Source organism: Camelina sativa, chromosome 3 (genome assembly GCF_030686135.1).
Source record: "Camelina sativa cultivar CO46 ecotype springtype chromosome 3, ASM3068613v1".
In the NCBI taxonomy this organism is placed as follows: Eukaryota; Viridiplantae; Streptophyta; class Magnoliopsida; order Brassicales; family Brassicaceae; genus Camelina; species Camelina sativa.
In genome coordinates, this window is record NC_141882.1 from 9,662,209 (window position 1) to 9,674,380 (window position 12,172).

Here is a 12,172-nt window from a genome sequence, read left to right on the forward strand (position 1 = left end):
AGGTAGGGAGAGACGTCGATCTTGAAACCAAAAGGGAATAAATGAAAAGGAGAAGGTGACCTTTCTTTCTTCAATGTATATCAGAGTTGCTTTCGTAATGAATATAGAAAAATAGAATAAGTAAACCCAAAGATTTGGTTAGAGTCGTAGACAACCTTAATTCTCCTACCAGAACGTTCCCATATTTAGAACGAAGCTCCATTCAACTTTCGACTCCACTTAAACTTCACCATCCTTTATTTCGTGTAAGTATCCCTTTCGCTTTTAATTTTTAGTATCAAATATACAACATGCTTAAAACTATCTTGATATTTCAGATCCTAATTCAGACATCTTGAGTTCTATCAATACCATGTGAATAATTGAGTGGTCGAATTAGTATATCAGATACCATGTGAATAATATACAAACGTGAGAAAAAAAAAGAATTGGATTTTACAAATCGTATATTAATATATTTTTCTCGAAAAAGCTACGCATATGCAAAAGCTAGCTAGTGAGAGAGTTAGCATGTTTTGTTGATATGTCCAAAAACACCAAACTCATCTTAACTAACTATATACCACTACCCGCACTACTACGGTCTATCACACTCAGAACACACAATAAGCAAAACAAAGCCTATATATTGACTCAAAACTGATTCTAGTGAATCACAGATCAAGTGACAAAAAAAAACTCGAATCGATGGAAGACAAACTCCCACTCCCAATAGTACCTCCCTGATCTATCATCTCTAGTGGTATTAGCTTGTACACTTTAGTTAATTATCAATTTAGCGGATCTTATTATATAAAGTATGGTTTCAAAAGTTACTAACTCACCAGATCGTGATAAGTGTCAATTTTACACAAATTTTTAATTTTAAAAGAAGAAAATCTTACTAACTCAACAGATCGTGACACATGTCAATTTCAAAAGTTACTAACTCACCAGATCGTGACAAATGTCAATTTTACACAAATTTCTAATTTTAAAATAAAAAATCCTTTAAAAAATCAAGAAATAAAAAATTACTAATCATAAAATCTTATAATAAAAAGTTGGGTTTTCAAAATTAGTCATTAATGAGATCATGACATGTGTCAAGTATACTGATGAGATGTTGACATGTGTTAAAAATTATTATTTTTTCAAAAAAGCTAATTAAGATAATAGCATTAAATCTACATAAAATTTACATCTTTATATCTAAAAAGAAATTTCCTAAATCAAAAAAGAAATTTAACAAACTAATATATCTTTCATTGTACGCTAATTATATTATATGTGTTTTCTTAATTAGATTTTGACATGTATAAACAAAAAACATAATTCATTAAACATGTATATTATTATTAATCAATAAATAGGGAATAACAAATTTAAAAAGAATAACATAAGTTATGTCAAAAGAATTGTTATTTTTGAAACGTAATAGGACAGCTAATTAAGAAAATAACATTATATCTACATAAATTTACATGTTTAGAAAGCTTTGATCTTTGATTTTTTCCTGATATAATTTTGCTTATCTATTGTGGGTCTTTTATTCGTGCATGTTCTTCAATGGAAGCTATCATATGCAATGAAATGGAATCAAAGTATATAAATCCCGCTAAATTAATCGAGGATAGAGATACTGATGGATGTTCCAAAAGTGATTCTACAGTTGGTAACATTATAAGTTTCGAAAATTAATCGATGGTTGATGTTTCTGGTCAAAATCTATAGTTTTCTCTTCTGGATAATTTTAGTGATTCCGGTACTGAAACAAAAACTACTTGATCGAGTAATTGAGAAGCGATTTTGAAATTGGGAAGTTAGAACTGTAAACCGTTTTAAAATTGTTTTCAAACCGGATTTATGTGGTTTTTTAATCGGATTTGGTTCGTAAACCGTTTAAACCCAGGTATATAGAGAAATATATGAGAACTTTTGATTGGGTAGAAATAAGTTGAGAACTTATGATTCGAGAATATTTGAGATGAGGTCATAGTTCTAAGTAATTTTGGTACAATGCGATACTTCTGAGGAGTAAACATGTCATTGATCCTTTAACGTGATTATGATATATATCATGTTTTTGATTGTTTCTAAAGTTTTTATTTTGAATTGTTTATAATTTTCAATTTTTTTTTAATTTTATTATGTTTTATTAACTTTCTTTCAATTTCTCAATAAAAAACTTTTATTGGATTGGTCATAAAAACATTGTACTCGAGTAGATAATTTTCACCAGTTATTCATCCAAAATATCTTTGGAGTAGAAAAATTTATGGTTAAAAAAATTATGTCACAACAATTTTAGTAATTATAAGAACTATAATTGTGCCAAAATGAAAGTAAAGCAACATAAAATTTGTTTAATTTGTTTGAAATATATTTTAAGTGGTGATAAAGAGCATACTTTAACAATAAAATAATTTTGGTGTAAGAGCATATTTTTAATGGTAAAACATATAGTAAAATTGTATATGGTTATTAATTATATGTTGTTTTGATAAATTCTTTGCATGTAAGATATTTTGTAATCATTTGTGAAATGTTCTTGAAATTTGACAATAATAATATTCGTAATGATGAGTATTTGGCAAAAGTTTTGGTGGGATATAAATTAGCTTTAGATTATTGTAATAATTGTTATAATATATTTAAAATATAAAAATATAAATAAGTGTATGAAGATAAATACAAATACGATTTTTTTCTCTAATTAAAATTATTAAAATATTTACTTCAAGAAATATTTTTTGTTTCGATTTTTAAAAAATTGTTTACAGTTTAGAATTTATTTTCTTCAACGATTTTAAAATCCGCACATCGTGCAGACCCTTACCTAGTTATATATATATATATATGTATGCAAAGCGTCGGTAAATAATTATTGAGATATGATATACTATTTTCTATAAACCCACAAAGAATGAATTCAAAGACAAGTAAATCAAAAAAGAAAAAAAATTCAAGACAAGTCTTTCGTAACATCTATGAAAATATAACGCATTCACTTCCATTTCCAACACTCGCATTCGTATTTACAATTGAATATTTTTTCAAAAAAAGTATTTACAATTGAACTCAACTTGAATAAATTACCAATCTTTCACAAGTTAAGAAAAAAATTTCTCATACCAAAAAAAATGATGGACGACCAAACAATTAGTACCACGTTGGATAACATAGTAACACGTTGATGACAAAAGATAAGAAGTGAATTTATTTATCGATGCCGAAAACAATATTAATGAGAGATATGATAGTTCTACCGCCATCTATCTCTAGTATACTTAACTAGCGACAAGGATTAATTCCATTAGTAGCACATGTTTTTTATTACTTTTGTTGTCCACTTGTATTTCCATATAACTTGATAAATGAAGTATGACATAAGACCATGTTTATCGGGGGTTCATAGAGGGGTTCATAGAAGGGTTCATAGTATTTTGAAGGAAAAAAATAATTCAGAAGAAAAGAAAAAATCTAGGGGAGGCTGTTATATAGTATACCGGATTTTGTTGTAAGAGACGATACGTGTTTGTTTTTGGGTGGCCGATAGAATAATACAAAAAGAAAAAAAAAAATTTGGGAAGCTAGATTTTATTTCTTTTCCTCTCTCTCTCTTTCTCTAGCGATCGAATTCCCGAAACAACAAAGGAAGGAATTTGGAATCGAAGGATCTGGAATCAGAGGAAGGGGTTTGGAATCGAATCGGCTAAAAACCTAAATAGCTTCACTGCCGTTTGTTATTCTTTCTCCGCGCCGTGTTCTCTATAATCTCAGGTGAAGGCTTCTTCGATTTGAACTTTGTTTCATTCCTAAAAAATGTTTTAAGAGTTATCTCTATCTTCCGCTGTTTCCGTTCTATCGTGAACCATAAATAAGGCAGGGGCTGACCAGAATTAGTCAGGATTTAATGGGTTTTCTTAATTGTAATTGAGTTGTTTGATTTGTTTAGGTGATAAGGATCAAAATGGAGCTCAGTTCAGAAGATAACAATCTTGTTTTGCCTCCTGTTGAGCAGGTACTACCTTTGTTGTGTTTCAATTTCTAACAGTTCATTAGTTCTGGGTTTTAGCAAAGTTGGAGACTTTGATTCAAATTTGTATGCATGAAAAACGATGTTACTAAAGTTAAGAAATATCTTAGAGGAGAAGTGCTGATCTTGAGGTATATAATTTGCATATATAACTTTGAATTGATGATTGTGGCTTTTGGTGTTGTGAAAAATGAAAGAAGCTGTTGTGTCTCTCTGTTTTGACGCTGAGCAACTGTTTTAAATCTTCTATTCTTGAATCAAGAATCTTGATAGGTCGCTCGTCGTTTTGAATTTTTAGTTATTGTGTTGTGATGTGGTTGTGTTTTTTGTGTTGTGGCTCTTGCCTACTGAGGCAGGTAATTGCATTCAAACATAGGGTAGATTCAGAAAAAGTGTTGGTTATGCTACAATGTTAATGCAGTTCGATATTGTTGATTTTGTTTATGCTACATTGTCTGGTTTGATTGAATGCAAATTCCATTTTTTTATCCTTTTACTATAGTGGGTGTTTGCTTATTGTAACTCATATGTCTAGAGTCTACTTGTAATCCGTTTGTGTTGTATAGAGATGGTTGACTAATATTATGAGATAGTGCAAGTGATGTGAGCCCTCATGGTCTGATACTTTTGAAATTTTTTATTTCAAGCAGGCAGATGATTCTGGTGTTGAGGACAAGTCTCACACAAATAGTGTCATCTGTTGAGATGGATTCGATAAGTTTAGCTTATGGCTGTCCTGATCTCAGAACTCTTGATCTTTGTGGCTGTGTATTATTTACAGGTAAACCTTTCAACTTTACGAAACCCGAATCAAAGCTTCTGATTTCTGCTCTTAAACATTTGTTGTTGTTTTTGTTGTTGTTGCAGATGAGAGTGTTGTGGCTTTGGCAAACCGGTGTGTACACTTGAGGTCATTGGGGTTATACTACTGCAGAAACATTACAGACAGAGCGATGTACTAATTGGTTCAAGCGGTATGCGATACATTCCCAGCACTCCACACTTGTTCAGGCAGGCATTCACTTGTCATGAGTGGTTGTCTCCATTTACAATCAGTTCACTGTGCATTCATCCTCCAATCTCACGAAACACACACCGCTTTCCCTCACCGGCTCATTGAACCGGTGTGTAAGCCAGAAGGTCTTCTCTTTGGTATATGTGTACACATAAAAAAGCCTATGGTGTTAATAAAAACTTCTTTGAGTTTACTTCTTGTCTTTTGATGCAAAATCTCAAGATTTTAACATTATATACATTATATCAATCTTGTAAATGATTGCCAAATACTTATATCTAACAATTTGTTAAGCTTGGTCCAACAATCACACCATCATTAAAGCTTGCAAGATGATTTGGTTGAGAATATTTAAGCAAAATTTGAAGCAAATCAGTATTAAAATTAATTATTTTCTCCATTTATGAATTGCACTTCTATTGTAATATGTATTAATGTTTTTATTATGTTTTGTATATTCTAAAATTAGTTAAATGCAATATTTTCTAATTTTATAAAATCTTAAATGTTTACACATTTATACCACTTTTATTCTATTTAAAAATTTTAAAATTTTTAAAAACAATAATTTAAAAAATAAGAGACCCAAAATAAGAACCTACCAATAAAAAAGAAAATTTTATCTAAGAAATCATGGGTTCTTATATTCCAAACAGTACATAATTAATTCATAAAAAATTTAAGAACTCCCCTCATATGAACCCCCAATAAATATGCTCTAATGATCAGGATTATAGTTGTTTTTTAATTGGCACTAGATGTTCGTACGTTGTATACCAAATTTAGAATTTTCCATGCAGATGGAAACAAAATTTGCATGTGAAAATGCCTAAAAAGTAAAAACTCTGAGTAAATGCATCTTTGTGACTGTAATTGTTTGTCTAACATTCAGTCACCAAAATGTATGTTATATTTTTTCTTCCTGTTGTCAACAACAATGGTTTAAAGTTAGTCCTTAGTCGTAAGTTTTACATACTTTAATTTATTTTTTTGGTTAAACTCATGGTTAATTGTTATGATCTAGCTACATGACATAAACTTCAGAAAATGTCGTTTTTGTAAACCTAAACCATTAATTACAGGATAAAGTAAGAAAACTTGTACAACGAGAAAACATAGTAATTCCCACAAAGACGGACTTAGTTAATTAAACTTTTCATCAACAACTTTATTTGGTCAAGCTCACACGAAACTCATGTGAAACCCTTTTGACCTTTGATTTTGATATTTACTTAAAACTCTTTCTGAGAAACTCCCTAACGCTTGGTTGGTAGATTTCACATCAGAACAAATTTTAGATTTTCAATGGTGATATATGTACGTAGTTTTGTGGTTGGAGCGGCAGAGTTGTAATAACTTTAATCATCAATTCTTAAAGTTTTGTATTGTTGCCAGTATACGTATATATATAAGTATAACAGTTTCTTTTAGAAAGAAAAACAAAATCAATATGTGAACGCTTGGCCTTAAAACAAACGTTACGTGGTTTTAAAAACAAACGCTTGGCCAAAAATTAACAAAAAAAATTATATGCTAATACTTTCTACATAAAATTATTTAATATAGTGAATAATCACTTCTCCAGCTTTTCTCTTTACGTGGTTCGTTACGTTCCTTTTGATCTGTTTGTATTTGTTCCATCTAATCGAACTCCTAGTCTGATCAGGCTTTATGACATGTGGCACTACGGGAAAGGTTCATGACTCGCAAACCTCTTTACACATGTGGCAGGCCATTAGCCAAATCAAGTCTTCTTCTTTTAATTTTTTTGATAAAATGTGAATATTATCAAACAAAAAGGAGGAACAGTTTCTTCTACAAGAACTTGGCATAGCAGTGAATTTCATTAGAGTACCCAAATCAAGTTTTAGGTTATGTGCATAGTAACCTTTGATTATTGAGTTCCTTTTGTAATCTTACGTAGTTGTTTTAGTTCACATAATTAAACCACTTATGTTATGTTCAATACTTATGCCATAAGTTGGAACCAATGGCCATTGCTAACTTAGATCCCATAACATATTTTTCTTCTTTAATTTAATTTGTTTACATCAACTATAAATCAGACGCTCTTACGTGGATGCGTACGTGTCAACATTCATTTATGAGACCGGGAGAGAGTATGATCCATACATTTGTTACTTACATGCATATATAACTCTATACTTCCCTAAGAATTAGAAAACAGTATCCCACATCTCTCCTCATCCATATTAGTCATAAATTTCTAATTGATACTTCTCATCAGAACCCCAAATGGATCACAAGCATCTACGAACATCTCCCAAATGTATCATAACCATCATTTACGTCGTATCAATCTCTCATCTCAATGCCCATTTTATAACTTCATGCAAACAAACCCCATACCCTAGCGTCTGCACCCACCACATATCCAATTCACCTCTCGAAGTCAAAACTTTAGAAGACCAAACCGATGGGTTGACTTTTCACGACCTTGTGGTCAGCTCCACCATGGACCAGGCCGTGCAACTACACTGCCTCGTCTCTACCCTAAAAAAGCGTCGTTCTCTCCACAAACATGCTAGGTCAGCTATGCACGACTGCCTGGAGCTCTACGAAGACACCATAGACCAACTCAACCACACTCGGAGTTCGCAATATTCGTCCATGCATGATAGAAAAACCTCGTTAAGCGCAGCCATAGCTAATCAAGACACTTGCAGAAACGGATTTAAAGATTTTAAGTTGATCTCTTCGTATTCGAAATATTTCCCAATACACAATCACCGGAACCTCACTAAGTCTCTAAGCAACTCTTTGGCAGTTACTAAGGCTGCGGCTGAGGCAGTTGCCGAGAAGTATACATCGACGGGGTTCACCAAGAATAACAAACAAAGAAATAGCAGCGGAGGTGGTGGCCACCGGAGATTATTGATGTCTTCCGACGAGGAATTTCCATCGTGGTTCCCTCTTTCCGATCGTAAACTTCTGGAAGATACCACAACCACGACGAAAGCCGATCTTGTGGTGGCTAAGGACGGTTCAGGTCATTACACAAGCATTCAACAAGCGGTAAACGCAGCAGCCAAACTTTCTCGGAGAAACAAGAGACTTGTGATATACGTTAAAGCAGGTGTTTACCGAGAAAACGTAGTAGTCAAGAAATCGATCAAGAACGTGATGGTTATCGGAGACGGGATTGATTCTACCGTTGTCACCGGTAATAAGAACGTTAAAGATGGCACGACGACGTTTCGGTCCGCTACTTTTGGTATGTCGTCCGTGTTATATAGATATAGAGTTATATCATCAAAATTACTTTCTAAAAGTAATCTTAATTTATAACAAATAATATTAAATTATTAATGTTTGCACATATTTTCATACAAGATTTCTTGTATAACATAAACACTCATAATAGACATAACTTATCCGATTATAATAAGATTTTAGTTTTTAGAAAATTTTAATAATCAAAACAAAAAGGACTTTTATAAAAGGTTACTAACATAAATATCGGGAGGCTAGTTGCCATAATACACGTTTAGCTAAAAAACTAAGTATAATTCCAATTTGATTTACGTTTTGGGGTAAAGAAAAATAATTTATTCGTTTTTTGGGTCTCAAAATGTATAGTTGTATACATTATTCTCTTCGTTATTGTAGAAACATTAAAAACATATGATGTACTCTTGAAATATAACTTTCGGACTACATTTTCGCTTTGTCGACCAACAGCTGTTTCCGGCGAAGGTTTTATCGCACGTGGTATAACATACGAGAACACGGCTGGACCGGAGAAACATCAGGCTGTGGCTCTCCGATCAGGTTCAGACTTCTCCGTCTTCTACGGCTGCTCTTTCAAAGGCTATCAAGACACTCTCTACCTTCACTATCGCCGTCAGTTCTTGAGAAACTGTAATATTCATGGAACCGTTGATTTCATCTTCGGAGACGCAACCGCATTCCTCCAGAACTGCAACATCTACGCTCTCAAGCCGATGAGCGGTCAGAAAAACACGATCACCGCTCAATCACGCAAAGACCCGAACGAGAACACAGGTTTCGTCGTCCATGGCTCTACGGTGGCTACAGCGTCCGAGACTTACTTAGGACGGCCGTGGAAGTCGTATTCGAGGACGGTTTTCATGAAATGTAATCTTGGAGGGTTGGTGAATCCGGCGGGATGGTTGCCTTGGAACGGCGAGTTTGCTCTGAGGACTCTTTATTACGGTGAGTATGGTAATACCGGCGCTGGAGCAAGTGTCACCGGTAGAGTTAAGTGGCCAGGTTACCATGTTATAAAGACGGCAACGGAGGCCGGAAAATTCACGGTGGAGAATTTCTTGGACGGAAACTATTGGATCACGGCTGCGGGAGTACCGGTCAACGATGGACTTTGACTTTGTTTTTGAGTCTTTTGATTGGTCTTTGTTGATTTTATGGTTTATGTGTTTTGTTGGCGTTTGATTGTTTTAATATATTTTTTTGTTTCGCAATTCCATGTATTGAATATAATCCGTCCATTTTATAATATAGGATGTTTTAGAAGTTTTTCTTGTTTCATAATATAAGATGTTTTCAAGTTTTGAGGTAACTTTTAGACTATTTTTATATTTTCTTATTATTTATTTTATGCGGTCTTTGTTTTTGATTGGTTAAATTTTTTAAAAATAAACATTTCTTATTACGCGTACTTTAGCTAAAACAATTTATATTTTGAAATGGAGGAGGTATAATATATGCGTTATGAAAAAAGAATAAAGAACTTTAATTAAGGTGAGTAGGGAGGAGCTTATTATATAGAGTGATGGTCCAAAGACCCCAAAAGTACGGAGGAGCTTATTATATAGAGTGATGGTCCTTATCAATCAGACGCAGTGTGTCCTTTTTACTGCAATTTCAACGGATGCGAGGTAATTAATAAAAGAAGTTACCACAGTTTGGATATTTTATTTCATAAAAATTATTTGTGCATGTGTGTATAGCAGTATAGGATGAGTTGCTTTGGGGAGCGGCATGGCTATACAAAGCTTCAAAGAAAGGTGTGTACAGAGAGGTTCGTTGTGATGAACCAAGTTGTTTCAAGAGCTGAGGATACAATCCACCCATTTGGTTGGGATAACAAACACGCGGGGATTAATGTCTTAATTATTAATCTCCAAAATGGTACTAATGGGAAAAGCTGAGTATTTTGTAGCTCTAGGCAAAACGCAGATGAGTTCATATGTTCATACTTTGTCAAGGTATACTATAGAGTCTCTTTAATAACTTTTTTTTTTGCCGGTATTGATGAGATTATGTTAAACATATATTATACGTACAAGTGTGGAATAATACTATTAGCGAAGAGCCGAAGAGTAAGAGCATCTCCATTGGTTGCATTTAAGCAAAAGTTGTTAGCTTAAAAAGCTAAAAAAAATAAATCAAAAATCCTAATTAACTAAATATCGATCTTTAGCTTACACATTTTAGGAACGATGCTTTAGCTAATACGTGTCAGTCTCTATTGTTGGTTTATTCTTTGTTTTGATCTATTTGGTTAAGATTAGGAATTGCTAATTGGGAATTGAAAATTATATAGTCGATTGGGAATTGTTTAGTCGATTGGAAATTGTTTGTTTATTCTTTGTTTTGATCCGGCAGATATGAAGGCTAGGAGGATTTAAGGATCCGAGCTCGGAAGCAGCTATGAAACACGGCAAAGCTTATGCGGATGAAGGCGAAGGAGGGATGGTGGAGAAGCTAAGTGGAGCTGTTACTTCTTGGCTCGCTGGTACGACCGAGGAAGTGATGCAAAAGGCTACACAGTCTGGTCATGTCTCTTCACAGTCACTTGGCTCCATCGTTGGTAAGGCCTCTTCCTGTTACAAATATCGTTTTCAGCTGGTAGCATATGTGATGACTTTTGAATCAAAAGTTTTGAGTTTGGTGTGTAAATGGTTTAGGTTGTAACTCTGAAAGTAGAATGTAGAATTGAGGTTTGAATCTGATGTTTTGTGTATATGAGATGAACCGGAGCAATAGCTATGAAAAGCTAATTCTTTCTTCTTCTTCTTCTTCTTATTCTGTCTTTGTAGTTCGATTATTTAGATTACTTGGGTCAAACCCAAGTTTGCTTTTTTTCTTTTTCTTTCCATGATTCATCAAGTCTAGATCTTTGTTTTTTGGGTCCAGAAACGACGATTCATGATATGAAGTAACAACCTTTATTTGCTTCTGGAACATGGTTTTGTCTGCTTTTCGTCTTTTTTGCTTTGTTGGATGGGTGATTCATAATTTCTGAGATCTAGTAATAAGCTCAAGATTATTATGTTTACAAGAGTTGTTCTTATGCGTGGTGAGATGATCTTAGGAGTAGTTCAGTATCTTTCTTCAATTCGGATTTTGAGTTTCTGAGATCTATTTTTTTTTTTTTTTGCTTTTGTAGAGCTAAAGAATCCGATCTGAGGAAGAAGTTGACTAAATAGATCGAAGATGTTTAAGCAGATACTTGGGAAGCTTCCAAAGAAACCTTCTGCCAAGTTTTGGTGAATCCCAAACTGTAGATAACAACAATAATCAAGGAGGAGGTGATGAAGCTTTGAGTCAGAGATCATCATCAAACGGAGATAACACTGATTGTGTTTCTTTTGATGTGTTGCCAAGGTTGAGAGATGTATCAATCTCTGAGAAGCAAGAAATGTTTCTTAAGAAGCTTAGACTTTGTTGTGCAGTGTTTGATTCCGCGGTGGAGCCAACCTAAAACCTCAAGGAGAAAGAGATCAAAAGGCAAACCCTTCTTGAAGTTGTGGATTATGTTATCACTTTTTGAATTTATTGTACTATTATAATTTCCAAAATAATAAATTTAAATTAAGGACCATAATTTTAGATACTATAAATGAACCATAAAAATAGAAAGTTTCTTAAGAAGTTTGTTAACTTCACTTTTATTCAAAATTAATGTTTTTAGCAACTTTGCTTAAGTGCAACCTACGGTGATGCTGCTGTTACTTACTTTATTCCCTTCTAATTATCCAACTCGCGCCAAAAAAATTAGTGCCACGTGGTGAATTCACACAACAATTAATTTTGCAAAAATCACGGCTTGAAATAGAGGGAAAACGCCAAACGGCGTCGTAACAGTTAATGAATTCGAATGAAAAGCAGTTGATGGGCCAAAGTTATAACAA

General features: G+C 33.3%; 1 protein-coding gene and 2 long non-coding RNA genes across 3 annotated transcripts; all 3 read left to right on the top strand.

Annotated features, from left to right (window-relative positions):
- Nucleotides 1-3,574: 3,574 nt before the first annotated feature.
- Nucleotides 3,575-5,340, top strand: LOC104776446 (uncharacterized). Its single transcript, XR_766127.3, has 4 exons — nucleotides 3,575-3,762; nucleotides 3,938-4,003; nucleotides 4,669-4,799; nucleotides 4,886-5,340. It is a non-coding gene; the product is annotated as an uncharacterized LOC104776446 (long non-coding RNA).
- A 1,704-nt stretch (nucleotides 5,341-7,044) lies between these two features.
- On the top strand, nucleotides 7,045-9,594 carry LOC104776447 (putative pectinesterase/pectinesterase inhibitor 6). The gene is made up of 2 exons (XM_010500524.3): nucleotides 7,045-8,268; nucleotides 8,736-9,594. The coding sequence occupies exons 1-2, from the start codon at nucleotides 7,290-7,292 to the stop codon at nucleotides 9,398-9,400; spliced, it is 1,644 nt and encodes a 547-aa protein (XP_010498826.2). The 5' UTR covers nucleotides 7,045-7,289; the 3' UTR covers nucleotides 9,401-9,594.
- A 1,580-nt stretch (nucleotides 9,595-11,174) lies between these two features.
- On the top strand, nucleotides 11,175-11,900 carry LOC109132250 (uncharacterized). The gene is made up of 2 exons (XR_015590959.1): nucleotides 11,175-11,337; nucleotides 11,428-11,900. It is a non-coding gene; the product is annotated as an uncharacterized LOC109132250 (long non-coding RNA).
- The last annotated feature ends 272 nt before the right edge of the window (nucleotides 11,901-12,172 follow it).

What these genes read in the sequence shown, in the direction of transcription:
- LOC104776447 (XM_010500524.3), top strand. Translation starts at nt 7,290, where the DNA reads ATGGATCACAAGCATCTACGAACATCTCCCAAATGTATCATAACCATC. An exon ending in GTTTCGGTCCGCTACTTTTG is followed by an intron (nt 8,269 to 8,735) that starts GTATGTCGTCCG and finishes GTCGACCAACAG; the next exon opens with CTGTTTCCGGCGAAGGTTTT.